The sequence below is a fragment of the Elephas maximus genome, chromosome 14 (assembly GCF_024166365.1).
Source record: "Elephas maximus indicus isolate mEleMax1 chromosome 14, mEleMax1 primary haplotype, whole genome shotgun sequence".
In the NCBI taxonomy this organism is placed as follows: domain Eukaryota; kingdom Metazoa; phylum Chordata; class Mammalia; order Proboscidea; family Elephantidae; genus Elephas; species Elephas maximus.
The window spans coordinates 99,197,720-99,222,501 of NC_064832.1; the positions used below are offsets into that span (position 1 = coordinate 99,197,720).

General features: G+C 49.2%; 1 protein-coding gene across 1 annotated transcript in view; it reads right to left on the reverse strand.

The window, feature by feature from the left end:
• Nucleotides 1–18,290, reverse strand: part of LOC126058363 (serine/threonine-protein kinase DCLK1-like) — a 61,143-nt gene extending 42,853 nt beyond the window's left edge. Inside the window, exons 1-2 of the mRNA XM_049853467.1 lie at nucleotides 17,835–18,290; nucleotides 10,556–10,950 (exon numbers count right to left, since the gene is read on the reverse strand). Coding sequence (XP_049709424.1) covers nucleotides 10,556–10,931 — 376 coding nt within the window. The 5' untranslated portion in view covers nucleotides 10,932–10,950; nucleotides 17,835–18,290. The remainder of the gene's footprint in view (nucleotides 1–10,555; nucleotides 10,951–17,834) is intronic.
• Nucleotides 18,291–24,782: the final 6,492 nt, after the last annotated feature.

The window sequence follows — 24,782 nt, forward strand, 5'->3', positions numbered from 1 at the left end:
TTCTACTTCCTATTGGGGTGAGTAGCGTCTGGGGTCTTAAAAGCTTGCAAGCAGCCATCTAAGATACTCCACTGGTCTCACCCCGTCTGGTGCAAGTGAGAATGAAGAAAACCAGACACAAAGGAAAAATCAGTCCAAAGGACTAATGGACCACAACCACCACAACCTCGACCAGACTGAGTCCAGCACAACTAGATGGTGCCCGGCTACCACCACTGACTGCTCTTACAGTTATCACAATAGAGGGTCCCAGACAGCTGGAGAAAAATGTAGAACAAAATTCTAACTCACACACACACACAAAAAAAACAAAACAGACTTACTGGTCTGACAGAGACTAGAAAAACCCCAAGAGTATGGTCCCCAGACACCCTTTTAACTCAGTTCTGATGTCTCTCCTTAGGTTCACCCTTTGGCCACAGATCAGACATGCCCATAAAACAAGCAATAACACACACAATTCAACCATGTGTATGAGACTAAATGGGCACACCAGCCCAACGGCAAGGATGAGAAGGTAGGAGGGGACAGGAAAGCTGGACAAATGGAAATGGGAACCCAAGGTTGAGAAGGGGAGAGTGTTGACATGTTACGAGGTTGGTAACCAATGTCACAAAACAATATGTGTATGTATTGTTTAATGAGAAACTAATTTGCTCTGCTATATTTCACCTAAAGCTCAATAAGAAAAAGAACAGAAGCCCTGGGTGGTGCAAATATTTAATGTGCTCACTCAGCTGTTAACTAGAAGGCTGAAGGTTTAAGCCTACCCAGGGCTGCAAGGGAAGAAATGCCTGGCAAACTCCTGAAAAATCAGCCACTGAAAATCCTATGGAGCGCAGTTCTATTCTGGCACACACGGGGCCGCCAAGAGTCAGAGTCAACTCCGCAGCAAATGGCTTGGTTTTAGCCTGTGTTTAATCTCTTCCCTCCTGGGGCCTAGGGTTAAAAGATAAGAGAATCATCAATAGGTTGTTTTCGAGTTCTGATGTGAGGTAAGTTACCAAACCAAAACCAAACCCGTTGCCGTCGAGTTGGTAAGTTAAAGACTATTCCAAACTAACAAAGTGGGACTTACAGTTGCCGTGCGTACACTAACCCTTTGCCGTCAAGTCTATTCCGACTCATTGTGACCCTATAGGACAGAGTAGAGCTGCCCCTTTGGGTTTCCAAGGAGTGGCTGGTGGACTCAAACTGCTCACCTTTTGGTTAGCAGCCATGCTCTTAACCACTGCGCTACCAGGGCTCTGTGCATACGCTAAGCCATCCCGAAGTCTTCTGGTTAACCTGTACTGCATCAATGAAATAAAGTTAATTCATCTAAACCAAGGTATATTGGGGCAAAATAGCCCAGAATTTCCTTTGGACATTCTGTATTACTTACTATAGACCAAGTTAAACAAAGATGACAAGATTGCAGGATCTTAGAAGATTTAAAGGAAATGGTATAAAAATGTACTTAGAGATGGCGCTGGAAATTATTAAATATAATAACTTGCTGGTTGGTTCCAGATTATTCAAGCCCAAAGGTTCTGGGTTGAGTGAATCTCTACTTGAAACTTAACACTCTGAGTGTCCAAAATATTCAACAAATAGCAAGAATGGCAGAAGCAGAAACTGCCTGACTCGTTGTGGCATTCACAAAGGCCAAAAAACCTAAAATTTGCTTTTCAGCAGAAAGAGAGATAAAGAAATGACAGTGTAAAGCCAGGAAGTAACATATGAAATCATGTCTGGACTCGACTGACACCCTAAAACGTCAGAACGTGGTAACCGTTTCCCTGAAAAGTTTAAGTACGTTATTTTCAGGACCTCGGTGGATAGAGTAATAGCCATGTGAGTGTACTGGGTTATTCTCAAGATGCTGGAAGAGTTTGTGGTTTGTTTGTTTTGTCAAATAATCACCTGTGCATTTTTAAATCATCATGTCTGCCATTATTTTTCAAAGTATGGGATTAATTTACTCTAATAAGCTTTTATTATTAAAAATTCTACAAAGTTACTCCTACGTTGCCATTGGCTTCCATTACAGGATTAGAGAAGAAATCCCCATTTAAAAGAAATTCTCTAAGGCAGTATTTAAAAAACTTCTGGTAATGCTGTGCCCGACCAAGGGGACCCGCTGCGTTCGGCTGCTAACCAAAAGGTCGGCGGTTCGAACCCACCAAGCGGCTCCACAGGAGAAAGATGTGGCAGCCTGCCAGTATGTTTCCACAAAGATTACAGCCCTGGAAGCCCTGTGGGGCAGTTCTACTCTGTAGAACTCTGTATATATATTACATATATACCACACAGACCATATAAAAGCTTGGCTGTTGACCAAAAGGTTGGCAGTTCAAATCCATCAGCTGCTCCTCGGAAACTTTATGGGGCAGTTCTACTCTGCCCTACAGGGTCGCTGAGTTGAAATCGACTCAACGGCAATACATACATATACATATATCCAAACTTGTTGCCACTGAGTCAACTTTGACTCATGGCAACCCCACGTGTTATGAGTACAACTGCTCCACAGGGCTTTCTTGGCTGTAATCGTCATAGCAGATCACCAGGCCCTTTTTCTGTGGCACCACGGGGGGCTTGAACCTCCAACCTTTGGATTAGTAGTCAAGCCCAAGCCATGCCACCCAGGGACCCTTTACATACACACACACATACATAAGCCCGATGCTGTCAAGCTGATTCTGACTCATAGTGATCTTATAGGACGGAGTAGAACTGCCCCACAGAGTTTCCGAGGAGCCTCCGGTGGATCTGAACTCCCGACCTTTTGGTTAGCAGCCATAGCACTTAACCACTACGCCACCAGGGTTTCCATATATACATGTATGTATCTGGTACATATATATGTATGTATCTGGTACTGGTATACACACACACACACACACACACACACACACACCAAGGAACCCTGGTGGTGCAATGGTTAAGTGCTCAGCTGCTAATAGAAAGGTCAGGAGTTCAAACCCACCAGATGCTCCATGGGAGAAAAACCTAGTTATCTGCTCCTATAAAGATGACAGCCTAGGAAACCCTAAGGGGCAGTTCTGCTGTCCTACAGGGTGGCTATGAGGTAGAATCGACTTGATGGCACACAACAACATATATATATACACACACACACCAGTACCAGGTGCCATGGAGTCTATTCCAACTCACAGTGATCCCATGTGTGTCACAGTAGAGCTGCGCTCTATAGTTTTCAATGGCTGTGATCTTTCAAATGTGGATTGCCAGGTCTTTCTTCTGAGGTGCCTCTGTGTGGAGTCAAACATCTAATCTTTCTGTTAGTAGCCAAGTGCTTAACTGTCTGCACCATTGTGTCTGTGTGCACATGTATTTAACTACATACTATGTGAGTACGTACATCCAAAAAACTCACTGCCTCTGAGGAATTTAGGAGAACTCATGCTCTATTGCCATTCAAAAATTAATTAAAAAAAATTTTAATATAGTAAGAAGACCATAGAAAGAGCCAGTAAATGAGAGAAATAAAGCAGAGAGCACCATGCCAGGGGCCAGGAAGGGGGCCTGGAAGCCCTGTCAGAAGAGACATTCTTTAGCCATGGGGGGGAGTGTGGTTTTATTCCTGAGGGGGTAATTTTTTTAAATAATATTCTACTGTGTTTCTTGTCAAAGTCACACCAAGTTAGGTTCCAATCTGACAATTTTTACACAATTTGTTCAGTGGCGTTAGTAACACTTTTCACAACGTGTCACGTTCTCTCGAATTGCATTCTGGTTGTACCATTTCCAGGGCTCTAGCTGCCCTGCCTCCTCATCTTCTCATCTTCGCTTTAAAGTAATTGTTGAGCTTTTGGTCTCATAAAGACAGTTCTGAATGGAGCACGGTACTCACAGGCAATACCCTTTATTTCGTGTGCCAGTCTGTTGTTTTGCTTAAACGTGATCTCAGGGGATAGTTTCAGTTCAAAGTTTAAAGAGTATCTCAGGGTGATAGTCTCAGGGAATCTTCTAGTCTCACCTGGTCCAGTAAGTCTGGAGTTTTTAAGAATTTGAGTTCTGTTCCACATTTTTCTCCCATTCTATCAGGATCCAACTATTGTGGCCCTGGTCAGAACAGTCGGTAGTGGTAGCCAGGCACCATCTAGTTCTTCTGGTCTCAGGGCAGATGAAGTCGTGGTTCATGCAGGCTATTAGCCCTATAGAATAGATTCTTCTGAGACTCTGGTTTCCTTCTTTCTCTTTTGCTTTGGACAAATAGAGACCAAGAGTTGTATCTCAGATGGTCGCTCGCCTGCTTTTAAGACCCCAGATGCTACTCACCTCACTAGGATACAGAACTTGAACTTTGTAAACTGTACTATGCCAATTGACTGAGTTGTTCCAAGAAACTAAGGCCCTAAACCTTCAATCTGGGTAAACCTTCAAACCCTAAGAGGTTGATATTGATGGAGACTGGGAAAGGCTTTTAGAGTGGAGCTCCAGAGTCAGGCAGTGTTGACAGAGGGATGGTGAGGGGCCCAGGCAAGGCCAGATAGAGAAGGACTCATTTCAAACACATGCAGATTTGATGAACAGTTAATTATTTATATCCAGAAGATAACACACCTACATGGTTCTCATCCTCACACTGAAAAACAGCTTGGCCCTTCCAGAGCCACCTCCACACATTCAGCTCTGAAGCCTCTGAACATCTGATAAGAAGCCACTCGACCCGCCAAGGCTCAGGGCCTGCATGACAACTTTCCTCCAAGACTCCAAAGGCTTTAACTGGTATTCCTTTATCTTCACTACATCTGTATGCATGTGGTATGAAACTGGGGGAAACTGAGGCAATTTGGGGAAAATGAGGCCAAGTCTCAAGGTGAGTCACTTTCTGAAACAGCCTGGAATTCCACTTACCTGATGAAGCATCACGACTTTTTTTTAACATACCAAGGCCATTTCAAAAGCAAACAAGAGTGCCATCTGTGGTCTACTCTTAGGTGTGCGTATGTGTGCGTGTGTATGCACAGATACACATACATGGACACACACCAACTACACACACACACACACACACACACACACTGGCTCATATGTATGTATTTAAGGCTCAGAGCCACCTCTAACAACATATGCTTAAGGAGCCCCGGTGGTACAACGGTTAAACGCTCAGCTACTAACCAAAAGGTTGGAGGTTCAAACCTACCCAGCAGCTTTGCAGAAGAAAGACCAGGCGATCTGCTCCCACAAAGATTACAGCCTTGGAAACCCTGTGGGGCGGTTCTACTCTGTCACATGGCGTTGCTAAGAGTCAGAATCGACCCAGTGGCAAACAAGGACGACAACACGGATATTATTAACAAGCCCTGGTGGTACAATGGTTAAGCTTGTGGCTGCTAACTGACAGGTTGGAGGTTCAAACCCAGCCAGCGGCTCTGCAGTAGAACGACCTGGCAATCTGCTCCTGTAGACGTCATAGCCAAGGAACCCTACGGGGCAGTTCTACTCTGTCACATGGGGTCGCTAGGAGCCGGAACTGACCGGATGGCACCTAACAACAGCAACGCAGACAAAACAGGCACAACGGTCTGTGTATGACGAAACAGGGAACGTGACGGTGAGGATGTTTTAATAAGGAAACTCAGTATGCTACTGTCATTCAGAACGTCTCCTCTGAGATCAAGTGAGAAAGAACAAACTGAAAAACAATTACTGTATTTTTACTCAAATAACACTGCACATTCTATGTTTTTTTTGCCAAGAACACTCTACCCAACCCCAGGTATTTTCATAAGCATGCTATGCTAATTTTTTTACATGTTGCTGCAAAAAATTAGCATAATGTAAAAAAATTAGCATAGCATGCTTACAAAAATACCTCATGGGGGATGTGGTTGGAAAAAAAGAAGTAGAATGTGCGTGTTATTTGAGCAAAAATACCGTACAAGTCAAACACACTCATCCCTGCATCCACCAAGAGGGTTTAATTTAAAACTCAAACATCATCACATGGGAAGGAGAAATGAAAAGCTAATAATATGCCCGACATTTACATAAAATTTGATGTGAAGTGAGAGATAGGAGCCTAGATGAACACGAAGCAACGGTCTGCATTTTAACAGACTAAGCAAAAACGTAATCAACCAAGAGGTGAACCTAAATGAATTTCCAGCTATTGACACACTAAGTGCAGCTGCCTGCTGACTGTCAGTGTTGTGAATTAGAAAAAAATCTGAACTAGAAAGTTTAAAGAAATATAGCCAATATGTGAACTTACATGCTATACTGAAGTTACCATTCATTCTACTAGAAAAAAAAGTGTGATTTTTTTTTTAAAAAAAGCCATTTTTTAACATCAGAATATTCAATCTGTAGTTGCTTCATGCTGGTTGTATAAGGATTTCATAGTGATTGTATAAAAAGTATTTGCGAGCAAATGAAAATCTCTAACGTGTTTCTGGGGGCAGCACCGTAATTCCTGGAATTATGTCAAGGTTAAAAACATTGGTTTCCAAAAAGCTAAAACAATAAAATTCCATCTAAAAGCCACTAACAGCAAAGGAAGCAACTTACGGATTGCAGTTCACTTTACACTAAAATGTCTACAGGTCCACTGTGTCGAGCAACGACATGAAAAGGAGCGCAAGAGCACCTTCCTCACCGGAGGAACAGCGTCTTACCAGGGGGCTTACGAGGGCCAGCTCCAGCACCAGCGCTTCCAGGTTCAAATCCTGACTCTACCTTTTCTTGCTGTGTGACCTTGGGCAGATCACCAGCCACGCTGTGCCGCATTTTTCTCCTCTCAGTATAAGGATGAAAATGGTACCTGCCTCTTAAGATCATCGTGAGACCTGCTGTTGTCAGCTGCCACCGAGTCAGCCCCGACTCATGGCAACCCCATGCACAGTGGGATCGGACCCTTGTCCTCCACAGGGTTTTAATTAGCTGATTTCCAGAAGGAGACACAAGTCCGTTCCTCTGAGTTTGTCCTAGTCTCGAAGCTCTGCTGAAATCTGCTCAGCATTCTAGCAACATGCAAGCCTCCACCGTCAGACAGACGGCCAGGAACTGAACCCAGTTCTCCCGCGTGGAAGGGCAGAATCCTCCCACTGAACCACCACTGTTCACACATGCAGGAAGCCCTGAGCGGTGCCTGGGACCGTCATCCTTGGTGGGGCCACAGCCTCTCGGTGCAGGCACAATTTTGTTCTAACAGACAAGGACAAAGAAGAAGGAGGCAAGTGTCATGGAATGAATTGTGTTATAAAATACGTTATAAATCCTAAACCCCTATACCTGTGGATGTAATCCCATTTGAAAATAGGATTTTCTTTGTTATGTTAACAAGACCATATTAGTGGAGGGTGTGTCTCAAGCCAATCACATCTGAAATACAAAAAGGGCAGATTAGGCACATAGAAGCAGACACAACGGAGGTGAGACACACAAGAGATCGCCAAGGAGCCGAGGAACAGCAGCTGGAATGAGACAAGGACTTCTCCCAGAATCAACAGAGAGAGAGACAGACAGCACTGAATTCGGACCTCTAGTTTCCTGAACTGTGAGAAAAAAGGGAGCCCAAATTTACACTTAACAGTGGTTAAGTGCACGGCTGCTACCCGAAAGGTCGGTGGTTTGAACCCACCAGCCGCTCCACAGGAGAAAGATGTGGCAGTCTGCTCCCGTAAAGATCACAGCCTTGGAAACCCTATGGGGCAGTTCTACTCTGTCCTACAGGTCGCTGTGAGTTGGAATCGACTAGACGGCAGTGGGTTAAACTGTGAGAAAACAAGCGTCTCCTGGTCAAAGCCACCCACTTGTATTTCTGTTACAGCAGCACTAAGAAACTAAGACAGCAAGCAATGCACTATTGTTCCCCAGGGGTAGAGGGAGTCCTGTGATCTGCCGCCTCCTGCGGCCTCTCCTTCCTTGGCGGTCTGCAATCCTGGGAACATCTCGGGGCCGCTTCTCAGCAAAGATCAATTCTGGGCAGGAAATGTACTGAAGTACTACCTTCCTCCCACGGATGTTGCACAAGTGATGGCAGAAACAGAGCGAGGAACCGACCCCTGGCGTCTCAGAAAGTTCTTTGGGATATTGGCACGTTTCCCTACAATACCATTGGCCCTGGAAAACCTGGAGACTGGCTCAGGCACCTGACTTGTTAGGACTCTGCATCTGATCTGACCCACCTGGAGCCCTCTGAATATACGGCCACATTTCTTATATTTGCATTTTCCAAGGTCGTGCAAAGGACAGGGCACAAAACTCCCAGCAGACAGAGAAAGACTTCATGTTCGAGCTTCCCCTTTAATTTGCTGGAAGTTCCAACGTCTGAATAGGAGGAAAAAGGCCAAGTCCACATCATCTTGGCAGGGTGAGGCATCGCCTGCCGAGAAGAGATGTGAATTCCCACAAAGTGAACACACCAAAGCCAGGCTGAGCTCCACCCTCTCAACCTGTAGGAGGCCACTCTGACTGTGCCTGGCCGGCACTCCTGCCAAGGGATTGGGGGACAGAAAAGAGCAGAAAGACCCAAAAATCCCTCAGCCTTGAGTCAGACACAAACTCTGGTTACAAAGGAGGTAAACGGGTTCTGCCGGTGGTCAGCAGGAGAAAGCAACCCAGACGCCAAGGGGCCAGAAAAGGACACCGCCTGCAAGACAGGGAGGAAGGAACCCCTCCAGCACCCAGGAAGACAGCAGGGCCTGGGGGAATACTGACAGGGTAAAGACGAACTCAGGGCCCTGCTGGCGCACCGGTTAGGTGCTCGGCTGATAACCAAAAGGTTGGCAGTTCGAACCTACCAGCCGTTCCAAGGGAGAAAGGTGCGGCATCCTCCTTCCGTAAGCTTTGGAAACCCTATGGGGCAGTTCTGTTCTATAGGGTCACAGAGAATTGGAATCAACTCGATGGCAACTTGCTCCTTATTTACACCTTCACCCCAGTACTTCTCTCCTGTCGCTGGGTGCCATCGAGTTGATTTCGACTGATAGCAACACCACATGACAGAGGACAACTGCCCTGTAGGGTTTCCTAGGCTGTAACCTTTTGGGGAACAGGCCTTCCTCCAGAGGTACCACTGATGGATTTGAACCTCCAACCTTTGGGGTAGCCATCAAGTGCTTAACCATTGCACCACCAGGACCCTTTATTTCTCTCTCGAGCTTTTTAATTTTGATCATTCTATCTAAGGCGATCAGAGGCTTTATGCTCTGTTTTACAGGGGTTGGTCCTAAGACAACTGTAGCCCAGAGAAGGGTCCCACTCTGCTTGCAAAGAGACCAAGCATAGCCTGTGGACCCAAATATTTTTGAAAAGACAATGACTTTTCACCTAATTTAGATTTCTTAAAAAAAAAAAAAAAAAAAAAACTGAGCCAATTAATTCCTTTATATTCTCAAATACCATAGGGTTAAGCACTCAGTGGCTAACAGAAAGGTTGGTGGTTCGAACCCACCCATTGGCTCCGCCGAAGAAAGACCTGGTGATCTGCTGCTGTAAAGATCACAGCCCAGAAAATCCTACGGGCAGTTCTACGCTGTCACGTGGGGTGACTATGAGTCAAAAAACAACCTGACAGCACCTAACAACAACAACAACAATCCTTTAAATGTAAAAGAGAGCATCACAGTGGAAAGAAGAGGAGTCAGAAAGCGTAGCTGTTTTGTCCAACATTACCACGAAGCGACCCAGTAAGCCTGGACGTGCCACGTGAGTTTTCTGAGCCTCAGTTTCCAGTTATAAAAGTAACAAGCTTGACAGCTAGCTAAGATTACTTTCAACTCGAAAATTCCACGATTCATTAGACAATTTCAGTTCAGGCACTTTCAGATATCATCAGAGCATAAGTCCAATTTTCATCTAGAAGTGAATACGAACTATGTAATTAAAGATATAAAAATGGACTTTTAATATAAATGTAGCATATGTGTGAGAAAGAAGATAACAGAATGCGGTAGAATCGTAGGCATTTGTTTCCTTCCACCCGTTATGACAAGCTTCCTCACCCAAGACCGTTAGCCCTTTGTTTGTTTGGTCTTTTTTCACTATAGTGCAACAAAATGAATGGTCAAATGTGTGAAATGATAAAGGCTGTAGCCATAAGGTTTAAGGAAGAAAGACGTGACGATCTGCTCCCATAAAGATTACAGCGTAGGAAACCCTACAGGGCAGTTCTACTCTGTCACATGGGTTGCTATGAGTCAGAAGCGACTGGACAGCACCCAACAACAATAGAGAACAACAAAGTGAGCCATCAAACGTGTGAAATCATAAAGATCACAGCCATAAGGTTTAATGCTACCTTCTAGCAAGAGAGAATGAGCTCTGGTCACCCAAGAGTTGAGCGCTTGGCTACTAACCCAAAGGCTAGCACTTCGAATCCACCCAGTGGCTCCATGAGAGAAAAGACTGGGCAATCTGCTCCCACAGATTACAGCCTAGGACACCCTATGGGCAGTTCTACTCTATCACATGGGGTTGCTGTGAGTCAGAAACAACTCGCTGGCACCAACAAGGATAGAGAGGGAGACAGGTGAAACAACCTGCACTTCTGAGAACCTAACCTCTACCATAACTTGGGACTTTATCCAAAGGCACTCACCTTCCACCAGCTGGTCCAGGCTGGAGATCTTCTTGAGGCCGTCAATAGTGTAGATCGTTCTCACTCCCTGGGGCAAATTCACGTTATCCGACAGAGTTCGGGTCAAATCTGCCAGCAGGGCCTCAAACGATCGGAACCGGTCTGGGGAGATGGCATACACAATCCCTTTGAAGTACCGGTCTCCGTTGCGGTAGAAGCGGACTTTCTTGGCCTTCTTCTCAGAGCTGAGGGTCTGCAGCGTGCGGGTCCGGTAGAAGCTGCAGTGGGCACTGTGGGTCGGGCTGGGCAGCCCGTTGACCCGCGAGCCCCTGCTGTACCTCTGCGCCTTGTCACGCTCATCAAAGTGCTCCAGCTCCATGTCTCTCCCGAAGGACATGATGGCGCTGACGTCGAACCTGCGAGGCACAGACACAAAAGCAGAGACACACTGGTGTTACTCTAAGACCCTGATTTAAAGGCTCAGCTTGAGTGCATCTGGCGGAACGGTCCTGTAACTGACGGCTTATTTAATATGAGGAATCGGGGCGGAGGGAGAGAGGCAAAGAGGAGGTGGGGAGCAGACCCCAGAGGAAGCCACTCTGTCAGAAACAGTAAAACCAGCTGCCGTGGAGTCTATTCCAACTCATGTGTGTCAGAGGGGAACCGTGCTCCACAGGGTCCTCTGTGGCTGATCTTCAGAAGCAGACCGGCAGGCCCTTCTTCAGAGGCACCTCTGGGTAGACTTGAACCTCCAACCTTTCTGTTAGCAGCCAAGCCCATTAACTGTTTGCACCACCCAGGGACTCCTTGTTACAAACAGCTCCTATATGTGGACCACCTACAACATACCAGGCTTTGAACATACATTATATCCAACAGCCACAACTTTTCAAAGTATTATTATCCCTGTTTGCAGATAAAGAAACCAACGCACCAGAAAATTTCTCCTAGATCTCTCCAAGCAACACAGTGAGAAATGCTTGAACCAGGAACTCCAAGCCATGTTTGCCTGACTCCAAATCCCCATACTACCTCCAGGGAAGTGTGCCAGCCTGGGTGTTGTTGGGTGCCATCAAGTCAATTCTGACTAATAGCAACCCCATGTGACAGAGTAGAACTGCCCCATAGGGTTTCCCAGGCTGTAATCTTTATGAAAGCAGATGGCCAGGTCTTTGTCCCACGGAGTTGCTGATGGGTTCAAACTGCAAACCTTTCAGTTAGCAGCTGAGCTCTTAACAGTTATGCCACCAGGGCTCCTTGCTAACACTGGTACCAAAAACCAAACCCATTGCCGTTGAGACGATTCCAACTCATAACAACCCTAAAGGGCAGAGCAGAACTGCCCCGTAGGGTTTCCAAGAAGCAGCTGGTGGATTCAACCTGCCGACCTTTTGGTTAGCAGCCAAGCTCTCAAACACTGCGCCACCAGGGCTCCTTGCCAACACTAGTAGCGGGTAGGAAATAGGCTTTTCAGTGGCGCATTGGTTAGGAGCTCGGCTGCTAACCAAAATGGCAGCATTCAAACCCACCAGCCACTCCTTGGAAACTCTATAGGGCAGTTCTACTCTGTTCTATAGGGTTGCTGAGTCAGAATCAACTTGACAGCAATGGATTTAGCCTTTTTTGTTTGTTTATGCCACAGTGGTTAAGAGCTTGGCTGCTAATCAAAAGGTCTGCAGTTTGAATCAACTATCCACTCCTTGGAAACCCTATGGGACAGTTCTACTCTGTCCTATAGGGTAACTGTGAGTCCGAACTGAGTCTACCGAAACAGGTTTTTGCTTTATACCACTAAAGATAGTTACCAGGGGAAGGCCAGGAACACAAGAGGGCAGGCAGTACTTGACAGTCAGATTGTAAAGGTTTTACACAGAGTCCGTGTGGCTTGTCCAGGTAGAGAGCAATCAATTTCTTAGGTTCTACCACCTTTAAAAAAAAAAAAAAAAATTTTTTTTTTTTTTTACCACCTTAAGGGGAATCTCTGGGTAGTACAAATGGTTAACACCGTAGGCTGCTAACCAAAAGGTTGAAGGTTTGAGTCCACCAAGAGATGGCCAGAATAAAGGCCCGATGATCTACTTCTAAAAAAATCAGCCTTTGAAAACCCGATGGAGCATAGCTCTACTCTGGCACACGTGGGGTCACCATGAGTCTGAGTCAATCCATAGCAACTAGTTTTTTTTTTTACCAACTTTAGGAAGATTTTCCAACATATTTACATATTCATTACAAATTTTACTAAAATGCAAATTCACCGTAGCTCATTTACTTTTATTTACTGCTTTAGATAAACTGGGTTAACGAAAAAGAGAAAGGGAAGACGGAGGGCTTTCTTTTCTTTCCACTAAGACTCTCTTCAGATTGCTGGGTTTAGAATCGAGACCCACAGTGATGTAGCTGTGTAACCTCAAGACATCTACCTGGTTAACATCTCTAAGCCCCAATTTCCTTAACCATAAGAGGGGAATGAGAATAGTGCCCATCTCACGGTTAACACTTGTTATTAAATGAGTTAATACACAGAGCACTTAGCACAGTGCTGGGCATGTGGTCAGTATTCATATGTATTATTAATAGAATCAGCTGTTCTGTTCTTGAGCCTGTTACAGAAAGAATCAGTGGGAACATAACACTCCCCACACCACGCGTGGTGCAACAGGCAAACATCTGGCTGCTAACTGAAAGGCTGTGCCATTCGAACCCAGCCAGCAGCTCTGCAGGAGAAAGACCTGGCAACCTGCTCCCATAAAGATGACAGCCAAGAAGACACCATGGGCAGTTCTACTCTGTCACATGGGGTCACTATGAGTCAGAAGCAACTTGATGGCGCCCAACAACAACAACCACACGTGCATAGAAGGTTTCTGCTAGGTCCTCCTGATTTCCATCTCTCGACCTTCTGACAGGCATGACCACAGGGTCCCCATTTTACTTTCTTGTCACCAGCAAGCTGCCCGCAGAACTAATTTGTCCTTGATTAGTCCGTAAAAGGCTTGTGGTGGTGCCCCATGAGGAGGGAACCCACGTTTTAATAGAACAATCTAGAAAATGGAACAACCTCAGCATTCAAAGTGAGGATGCTGTAAGGGCAAAATTCCAGGCACCCTAAAATAGAATTTAAGAGAAAGAGAAAACCGGGGGCAGGAATCTCACAAGTGCTTCTGCCCAAATCCCACCACGAGGATAACTCCCCGTTTCTGCAGTTTAGCCCAAACTCACCAAACGCACCGCCCAGGATAACTCCCCGTTTCTGCAGTTTAGCCCAAACTCACCAAACGCACCGCCCAGTCACCCTGACCTTTCCTTGACCATCAGTAAATGGACCTCTGACCCCTGCAGAGTAGCTAAAACCACATTCTCAAATAGATTTTGGGAGGAAGCTGGGGTGTGAACCCAGAATTAGTGTGACGCCAAAGCTGGGAGTCTGTCCAAGTCAACCCAACCCTCTGAGACTAGCCCCCTGTGGACAGGCAAAGTGGGAGTTTGTAAAGCACTCACACCACTTGATCATTCAAGACTTGTCTGCAGACAGAGGGACAGCCGACACCAGACCTCTAAATCCTCACCTGCTCACAGGTGTACAGGTGATCCTACCGAGGGGTGAGAGGGAGGGTGGAGGACAGGTGTGAGTTATAACTAGGGTGGTTATGAGTTCAGTGTATCTTTTTTTCCTCCAAACACGGAAACCACCCCATACCTCGTGATAACTTAAGATAGTCTAAATGTGCATTTTAGAAAAAGTTATACTATGTGTAGGTATGACTGAACGCGTTCTCAGGTGCCACTGAGTCGATTCTGACTCGTATCAACCCCACGTGACAGAGCAGAACTGACCCACACGGTTTTCTAGGCTGTATTCTTTAATGAAAGGAGCCCTGGTGGCACAGTGGTTAAGTGCTTAGCTGCTAAGTGAAAGGTCAGTGGTTCAGACCCACCAGCCGCTCTGCAGGAGAAAAGATGTGGCAGTCTGCTTCCATGAAGATTACAGTCCCGGAAACCCTACGGGGCAGTTCTACTCTGTCCTATAGGGCCACTATGAGTTGGAATCAACTTGACAGCACCTGAGAACACATTCACACATACCTAAGTCGGAATCAACTCGATGGCAACTGGCAGTCTTTATGGGAGCAGATCAACAAGTCTTTCTCCCGAAGAGCCACTGGGTGGGTTTGAACAGCCAACCTTTCGGTTAGCAGCCAAGCACTTAACCATTGCGCCACCAGGGCTCCTCATGTGTGAATGAGTATCATTAATTTTGAAGTTAAATAACTAAAAAATAATCAGTTGATGTCCAACCCTTCCAGCAGCTATTAATTGTGTAATAAGTCAATTCCGACTACTAGTAGCCCTGCAACAGTAACAATATTTTACCTGGAATGTCATGGTAACTGCTATTTTTTTATGTATTTGTTTTTAAAATGAGCTCTCGTCTACCAAATACAGTGGTATGCACGTGGAGGGGGACAAAGCTGCCAGTACTCAAGCCAACTCGCTAAGCTTTTCAAAAAATCCCTGAATTACAGCATCAAGAACATAACGTCAAAATTCTAAGGTCAAGGCTGGCTTTTGAAGGTTTTGTCCTATTTTTAAAGGCAGTGATTTTTTCCTATCCCCAGGGATTTCCTCCTAAATTTACATAAGTGAAAAAAAAGGAGGTACAACTGCAGCAGAAGACAAGACGGCACAGTCGTGTCCCCCCCAGTGCGGATGTCTGGTGCTATTGAGCTGATTCCAACTCATGGTGGCCTCATGTGACACAGAAGAGCTGCCTCGTAGGGTTTTCTAGGCTGTAATCATCATAGGAGCAGATCACCAGGTCTGTTCTCCCACTCGGTGGGTTCGAACGGCTGACCTTTTTGGTTAGCAGTCCAGCACTTAACCATTGCACCACCGGGATCCTTGTGTTCCCATAAAGTGTACAAATCTAGTTCTAAGGGGCTCTCGGCAATTTACAATTTGCAAAGGCCAAATAATTTGGCAATTGTTTGAATTCCCAAGAAGGCACAGCCTTTTAGGACCAAGAACTCCACACCAATTGAAAAAAAGATTAATTTAAAATGAGAAAAGTCTATCTTGTTTTATTTTAGTTGCATATTTTTTCAGACTGGACCGTACGTTCATCCAGGACATGGACCGTATCTTTTACTTCCTTCACGGAGCCTGACCAAACGTGGACAACGGAGAGATGCTGGCAACAAAGACAAACCATGCTCAAATCATGATCATTTTCAAGAGTACAGCCAACATCGCACAAACGTCGGGAACCACACCACCGCCCTGCTGCCCCAGTGATTGCATGTTCCTGGGTCACTATGAGTCGGAGTCGACTCGATGGCAATGGGTTCGGTTTTTTTTTCCCCGTCTTGGGCATCCCTAGTGATACAAGGGGTGAACACACTCGGCTGCTGACCTACAGGTTAGAAGTTCAAGTTCGCACAAAGGCACCTCTGAAGAAAGGCCTGGTGAGCTACTTCCAAAAAATCAGCCACTGAAAACCCCACGGAGCACAGCTCTACCATGACACACGCGGGGCTGCCACGAGGCAGAGTCGACTCGGCGGCAGCTGGTTTGTTCCCGCTTTGGTGGCGCAGCTCTTCAGGCAGCTCAGATATGTACCTGAACCAAGAGGTCCTGACGAAGGTCCACTGTACTTGCACACATTCACTTCCTGCACCGAAGCCTCCTAGAGCCACAGCCACTGATGGGCTCGCAGACACACACGGCAGGTACCTGTGCAGGTGTGTGCAGCAGCTAAGGAGGTAACCATCAGTCACAGAGAGCAGAGACACCTGGGTGGGGAAGTGGGGTGGTTGCTCGCAGCAGAGATTTCCTACAGACGCTGCCGTGCCAAGAAAGCAACACCCTCGACTGTTCTCTGGGATTTCTCACCAGCTGGGGAACCTCTGTGCTTCTCCTTGAGATTAGCACATGGGGTCCTGCTTCAGAGATGCACACACATACCAAGAAATGTTGTTGTTGTGTGCAGTTGAGTTGATTCCAACTCAGAGCGACCCTATAGGACAGAGTAGAACTGCCTCATAGGGTTTTCCAGGCTGTAATCTTCACAGGAGCAGATCACCAGGTCTCTTCTCCCGCAGAGCAGCCGGGGGGCTCCTACTGCCAACCTTTCAGTTAGCAGCTGAGTGCTTAACCGCTGTGCCACATTACAGCTAACACTATACAATCTCAGAAACCACAGCACCGGAGCTCTTTTCCATAAACACTACCACATCTAAATAGATGCTAGGCCTGAGATCCCAAGGCATACCTGAACAGTGGGATCAGGATTTAGGTGGAAGGCCAGGCATGGAATGTGAGACACAGGCCCCTTCAGAGTGGCGAGGCGAGGAGGAGACCCACCATGGGTGGAGCTATCACGAGGCATGTGGACACCTTTTGTAATTTCCCCACATATAACCTCTTAAAATCCCTTCTGACCGGCATTCATGTGACATTTCATAGTTAAAACGCTGTCCTACTTTCCTTTTCTGTGGAAAAAGATATATTTAGGGCATTCATAAAACGTGTTCTGGGAACACCCTGCAGTGTGGCGGCACCATGGTGGACACGCAGGCACAGGTGCAGGAGAGAGGCGGCTGATGGAATGAAACCTTTCATCTGCCCTTGCCTCCTGGGGCATCTCCCTGCCCAAACCAGCGGCGATTCCACGCAAACCTGGTTTTCAAAAGCAGCCTCTTTTGTGGGCCAATGCGGGGCGGTGCGTGCGCTCCCACCAGGAGGAAAATGCCATTTCCTCTCCGCAAGCTTTCAGCACTGCAGGTCCTGATTTGTACAAGAGGCTGCCTCGCAGTCCCCAAAGGAACTTGAGACCCTGCAAATGGACTTACAACACCCACACTGCAGCCGTCCGCCACACGCCGGTCGCCCCATCCTCCGGCACACACCTCCCTCCCGGGCGCACGGGGAAGCGCACACAATGAGAGGCCTGGCCCGGCCACTCCTTCAGGCGCAGACTTGGTCCTCGCTGCGCGGCCAGTTCTCACAATGACAGACGCCTCTCCCGGCTCCTCCGCCCGGCCCTCCATCTCCCCTCCCGACACGGCGGAAAGCCGGTGTGCCCGCTCCCCCCATTTTTAAAGCCCGGTGGCACCAGACAAAAGAGGCCGGTGCCAGCCGCCCGGGGCCGCGGCGTACGACGCCCCCCGGGGCCAGGCTGGCGAGGCCGGCGGCCGCCCTCGGAGGTCCGAGCCGGGTGGGCCCACGCCCCACGCCCCGCGCCCCACGCGCCCGGCTCGGCGGCCTCGGCCGCAGCTCCCTTCCCCGAGGGCGCACCACGCACCGGGTCTCCGGTCCTGCCTGCGGGCGCGGCGCGGCGGTGGAGCTCGGCGTCCGGATGCGCTAGCGCGGGGCTGCGCCTGGGGCCCTCCTCATGGAACGCGGCTCCGCGAGCGCAGCGCAGCCTCGGGCGGCGAGGAGGGCGGCGGCGAGCGCGCTCCCTTCTCTCGTCGCCGCTCGCACGCCCGCCTCCTCCTCCTCCGCGCGCGCGCCCCGCGCCCCCGCCCTTGTGGGCAGGGCGCACCCACCACGGCTGCGCCCGGATCCCCTCCCCGCGCCCAGCACGGCCGCGGCGACCTCGGCGCCTGTGGTGTGACCGGGCCCCACACCGCCCGTCCCCGGGAGGGGTCCGCGGAGAGGGAGGCCAGCGGGTGGGCCTGGGGACAGCGGAAGAGAACCGGAGCTGGGAGGGATGTGAGCCAGGAAATGTGTAAGGGGGAAGAGGTGACACCCGCTCGCTCAGGAGAGGCGGCAGGGGAAACGGCCCGCGCCCGCGCGCGCGCAAACACCCACGCACGCACACCCAGCCACCACCCACGCACACCCAGCCACCACCCACACACTTCCTCGTGGCCGTGTTTCCCACCCTCTCATCACCTCTTGCCCAGGGTGCGTCCACGACGGCGCCTCAGTGGGGACCAGGCGCGGACCCTCCCGAGCTAGGCACTCTGACGTCGCCTTAGCCCCCTAGCTGGGAGGGCCAGCTCTGCACGTGGATCCAGCCCTTCATGTCTTCTTGACCCCAACACATGAGTCGCCCTTGAAATCCTGATCTCTGCTATAGCCAAATGTTAACAATAGGCCCTTGATAACTTAAGGGCACGTTTCGCTGCTGGACTCGCTAGTGGCTGCGAGGGGTTGGCGGTCAGCGGTGAAAGCCCCGAGAGTTCATCAAGCCTTCCCTCCCGGGACAGGAATGTTCTGGAAGTCCTGCTGTTCACAGCTTCCTCCAGTCTTTGCACAAAAGTCCCCGGACTGGGAGCAGACCCCAGACCTCCGTGAGACCTTAGCCTGGTCCGGAGTCTCTAGCCGTAGGTATTTTGTCTCTTCCTGAGCTTACACTTTTCCATGGAAAACCAAAGATTGAATCTTCCCTTGCCTGCTGAGCTCAGCTATATTATTTGACTACTTATAATTAATAAGAGCGATTCTGAGAGACGTTCAAAGTATTAGGTAAATACTAAATAATTACCATTTGTTATAAGACACACCTCAAATGAGATTCATGTCTCATAGTCAGCAAGTCCTACAATATTTATTTTTGAACTATTGCATAGCCGGGGCTGGATGAAGGCCCTGAACACTGATAATCTGTGGTGCCCGTGCTCAGCTTACTCACGCTCCTGAAGGGGTGTGTGTGTGCGTGTGTCTTAGCTAGCCGTGGTGTCGCTTCTTTTTAAATCAGACGATGACATTAAGGACTGAACGCAAAGTGGCGTACCCCGTTTTAGCGGAATGAGATGAACTGGATCACAAAATTTTTAGTGGATGTGGGGTACTACGGTTTTTACTGTAGACCACATTTTCTACAAAAAGACTACTCCACATATTCTACGACAAAGAAACTAAGTCAGTCAGCTTGGTTGTTTCAACGATCAATGTAAAATTCTGTTCTCCCGCAAACTGATTTTCACCAATTTTGATGCTTGTTTCGTAATAAATGCTATAATTATAAATGGACAAATGAAAAGATGTCATAAAAGAAAATTTAATGATCAGAAAACAAATACTATAACAAATTTCCATATTTTATTTTTAGATCTTTCATCTCTAACATGATATAATTAAAAACATTTCTATTCTTTGCACTTACAAATTCTTCAATAATTTTGAGACAATTAAGCTGCCAAACAATATCTACTTCCATACATAATAAGAGCAATGAATCAAGTCTTTCCTGAATCATCATTGTACGGTGAGGGCTTTTGAGACTCTTCAGGGACAAAAATGAGCTTTCAGTTGTGCAGTCTGTGATCATTACAGTTGGAATGTGCATAAAGCAATTCCAACATTGGGAAATACGCATCGTATTTTATCTTCTATTATGGAATTATACATGCCTTGTTGTTCCCAAATCTGTAAGCTTAGTTCTCAGGTAAGGACCCCTGTGTTTGTATCACGGCAAAGAGCATTGCTGGCCCTCCTGGCTGGAGTTGTTGGATCAGCAGACCTGGATGTACGAGATGGTTCTCTCAAAATGGGTCAGAGACCTGGTTTTAACATGATCTTTCCTTGCCCAGTAACCACTCACGTGGGATCCAGTTACATATTCGGTGAATGTAGCAAGAGTTAGACTGTACAGCTCACCCCCACCTCTTGTTTATCAGGAAGAAGTAGCATACTCCCAAGAGACCCACCAAGGTAAGGAGTTTCAGTTCACAGGAGAGGACCTCAGGAGACAGATGTCGACAAAGGTGTTAAAGTGGTCAGGGCCTCATAGTTTAAACGGCTTTGCACCTGGGTGCCCTCGTGACTCTGCGTGAACTGTATTTCCAGCCGGCACACTCTTCACGCACCTGGGTGCCCTCGTGACTCTGCGTGAACTGTATTTCCAGCCGGCACACTCTTCACGCACCTGGGTGCCCTCGTGACTCTGCGTGAACTGTATTTCCAGCCGGCACACTCTTCACGCACCTGGGTGCCCTCGTGACTCTGCGTGAACTGTATTTCCAGCCGGCACACTCTTCACGCACCTGGGTGCCCTCGTGACTCTGCGTGAACTGTATTTCCAGCCGGCACACTCTTCACGCACCTGGGTGCCCTCGTGACTCTGCGTGAACTGTATTTCCAGCCGGCACACTCTTCACGCACCTGGGTGCCCTCGTGACTCTGCGTGAACTGTATTTCCAGCCGGCACACTCTTCACGCACCTGGGTGCCCTCGTGACTCTGCGTGAACTGTATTTCCAGCCGGCACACTCTTCACGCACCTGGGTGCCCTCGTGACTCTGCGTGAACTGTATTTCCAGCCGGCACACTCTTCACGCACCTGGGTGCCCTCGTGACTCTGCGTGAACTGTATTTCCAGCCGGCACACTCTTCACGCACCTGGGTGCCCTCGTGACTCTGCGTGAACTGTATTTCCAGCCGGCACACTCTTCACGCACCTGGGTGCCCTCGTGACTCTGCGTGAACTGTATTTCCAGCCGGCACACTCTTCACGCACCTGGGTGCCCTCGTGACTCTGCGTGAACTGTATTTCCAGCCGGCACACTCTTCACGCACCTGGGTGCCCTCGTGACTCTGCGTGAACTGTATTTCCAGCCGGCACACTCTTCACGCACCTGGGTGCCCTCGTGACTCTGCGTGAACTGTATTTCCAGCCGGCACACTCTTCACGCACCTGGGTGCCCTCGTGACTCTGCGTGAACTGTATTTCCAGCCGGCACACTCTTCACGCACCTGGGTGCCCTCGTGACTCTGCGTGAACTGTATTTCCAGCCGGCACACTCTTCACGCACCTGGGTGCCCTCGTGACTCTGCGTGAACTGTATTTCCAGCCGGCACACTCTTCACGCACCTGGGTGCCCTCGTGACTCTGCGTGAACTGTATTTCCAGCCGGCACACTCTTCACGCACCTGGGTGCCCTCGTGACTCTGCGTGAACTGTATTTCCAGCCGGCACACTCTTCACGCACCTGGGTGCCCTCGTGACTCTGCGTGAACTGTATTTCCAGCCGGCACACTCTTCACGCACCTGGGTGCCCTCGTGACTCTGCGTGAACTGTATTTCCAGCCGGCACACTCTTCACGCACCTGGGTGCCCTCGTGACTCTGCGTGAACTGTATTTCCAGCCGGCACACTCTTCACGCACCTGGGTGCCCTCGTGACTCTGCGTGAACTGTATTTCCAGCCGGCACACTCTTCACGCACCTGGGTGCCCTCGTGACTCTGCGTGAACTGTATTTCCAGCCGGCACACTCTTCACGCACCTGGGTGCCCTCGTGACTCTGCGTGAACTGTATTTCCAGCCGGCACACTCTTCACGCACCTGGGTGCCCTCGTGACTCTGCGTGAACTGTATTTCCAGCCGGCACACTCTTCACGCACCTGGGTGCCCTCGTGACTCTGCGTGAACTGTATTTCCAGCCGGCACACTCTTCACGCACCTGGGTGCCCTCGTGACTCTGCGTGAACTGTATTTCCAGCCGGCACACTCTTCACGCACCTGGGTGCCCTCGTGACTCTGCGTGAACTGTATTTCCAGCCGGCACACTCTTCACGCACCTGGGTGCCCTCGTGACTCTGCGTGAACTGTATTTCCAGCCGGCACACTCTTCACACACTGGAGCTGCTGTCAGTTTCATTTAGTGCCTGCTGGTTCCCTTCCGCTGTGGCTCTCCCTTTGCCTCGTGTCCTGTCACCTTGGCATCTGTGGGTCTTTGCTCTGGACAGCTGGTGCCCCTGTTCTGTTGATGCCCTAAGCATGTGCTTACCTTGCTTGTTGGGTAATCCATCCCTGTTCATCGCTCAAGGATGAGAGTACGTTGAACTAACCAAATTAAATGCAAAGTACTGAGCCTCTTCAAATTCTGATGCAAAATAAGGGCCAAGAGTAAGTATGGAGTAAAGAAGGAACCCAATATATTTTCTTGAGAGCAGAAATTGGATATTCGTTTATCATTCCAGTTGGCAACGCCAAATGATCCTGCCGAAATACTAGTCCAGGAAATATATTCCATCTCCCAACCCAGGCTCATTTCTTAAGGACTTTAGCTCAACCCCATCCCACCTCTATCCCAGTTGTCCCACCCAGGACACTCAGATCACGTGTTCATAGAAGCCCCTTTGTGCTGGATTCTCTCAGCAGCAAAGTGCCCAATAGTTGGGCATCATTTACCCTTTCAGGAAACCAGGGAGTGAACTGATAATTAAGTAGATGGGGACACTAAAGAGTACCCAATGGCCACTACACAAAAGGAGCCCTGGTGGCACAGTTGTTAAGTGCTCGGCTACTAACTGAAGGGTCTGGGGTTAGAACCCACAAGCCAGTCCACAGGAGGAAGATGTTGCAGTCTGCTTCCATAAAGATTACAGCCCTGGAAGCCCTACAGGGCAGTTGTATTCTGTCTTGTAGGGTTGCTAAGGGTCAGAATCAACCCTATGGCAGTGGGTTTGGCTTGGCCCCATGCTGTGCCGTGATTTACTCCAGGACAGCGTTGCAGTCTGCTTCCATAAAGATTACAGCCCTGGAAGCCCTACAGGGCAGTTGTATTCTGTCTTGTAGGGGTGCTAAGGGTCAGAATCAACCCTATTCTGAGGGCAGTTGTATTCTGTCTTGTAGGGGTGCTAAGGGTCAGAATCAACCCTATTCTGAGGGCAGTTGTATTCTGTCTTGTAGGGGTGCTAAGGGTCAGAATCAACCCTATGGCAGTGGGTTTGGCTTGGCCCCATGCTGTGCCATGATTTACTCCAGGACAGCGTTGCAGTCTGCTTCCATAAAGATTACAGCCCTGGAAGCCCTACAGGGCAGTTGTATTCTGTCTTGTAGGGGTGCTAAGGGTCAGAATCAACCCTATGGCAGTGGGTTTGGCTTGGCCCCATGCTGTGCCGTGATTTACTCCAGGACAGCGTTGCAGTCTGCTTCCATAAAGATTACAGCCCTGGAAGCCCTACAGGGCAGTTGTATTCTGTCTTGTAGGGTGCTAAGGGTCAGAATCAACCCTATGGCAGTGGGTTTGGCTTGGCCCCATGCTGTGCCGTGATTTACTCCAGGACAGCGTTGCAGTCTGCTTCCATAAAGATTACAGCCCTGGAAGCCCTACAGGGCAGTTGTATTCTGTCTTGTAGGGTGCTAAGGGTCAGAATCAACCCTATTCTGAGGGCAGTTGTATTCTGTCTTGTAGGGTGCTAAGGGTCAGAATCAACCCCATGGCAGTGGGTTTGGCTTGGCCCCATGCTGTGCCGTGATTTACTCCAGGACAGCGTTGCAGTCTGCTTCCATAAAGATTACAGCCCTGGAAGCCCTACAGGGCAGTTGTATTCTGTCTTGTAGGGTGCTAAGGGTCAGAATCAACCCTATTCTGAGGGCAGTTGTATTCTGTCTTGTAGGGTGCTAAGGGTCAGAATCAACCCTATTCTGAGGGCAGTTGTATTCTGTCTTGTAGGGGTGCTAAGGGTCAGAATCAACCCTATTCTGAGGGCAGTTGTATTCTGTCTTGTAGGGTGCTAAGGGTCAGAATCAACCCTATTCTGAGGGCAGTTGTATTCTGTCTTGTAGGGGTGCTAAGGGTCAGAATCAACCCCATGGCAGTGGGTTTGGCTTGGCCCCATGCTGTGCCGTGATTTACTCCAGGACAGCGTTGCAGTCTGCTTCCATAAAGATTACAGCCCTGGAAGCCCTACAGGGCAGTTGTATTCTGTCTTGTAGGGGTGCTAAGGGTCAGAATCAACCCCATGGCAGTGGGTTTGGCTTGGCCCCCATGCTGTGCCAACCCTGTTCTGGCCCCATGCTGTGCCGACCCCGTTCTGGCCCCTATGCTGTGCCAACCCCGTTCTGGCCCCATGCTGTGCCGACCCCGTTCTGGCCCCACGCTGTGCCGACCCCGTTCTGGCCCCACGCTGTGCCGACCCCGTTCTGGCCCCACGCTGTGCCGACCCCGTTCTGGCCCCACGCTGTGCCGACCCCGTTCTGGCCCCACGCTGTGCCGACCCCGTTCTGGCCCCACGCTGTGCCGACCCCGTTCTGGCCCCACGCTGTGCCGACCCCGTTCTGGCCCCACGCTGTGCCGACCCCGTTCTGGCCCCGTGCTGTGCCGACCCCGTTCTGGCCCCGTGCTGTGCCGACCCCGTTCTGGCCCCGTGCTGTGCCGACCCCGTTCTGGCCCCGTGCTGTGCCGACCCCGTTCTGGCCCCACGCTGTGCCGACCCCGTTCTGGCCCCACGCTGTGCCGACCCCGTTCTGGCCCCGTGCTGTGCCGACCCCGTTCTGGCCCCGTGCTGTGCCGACCCC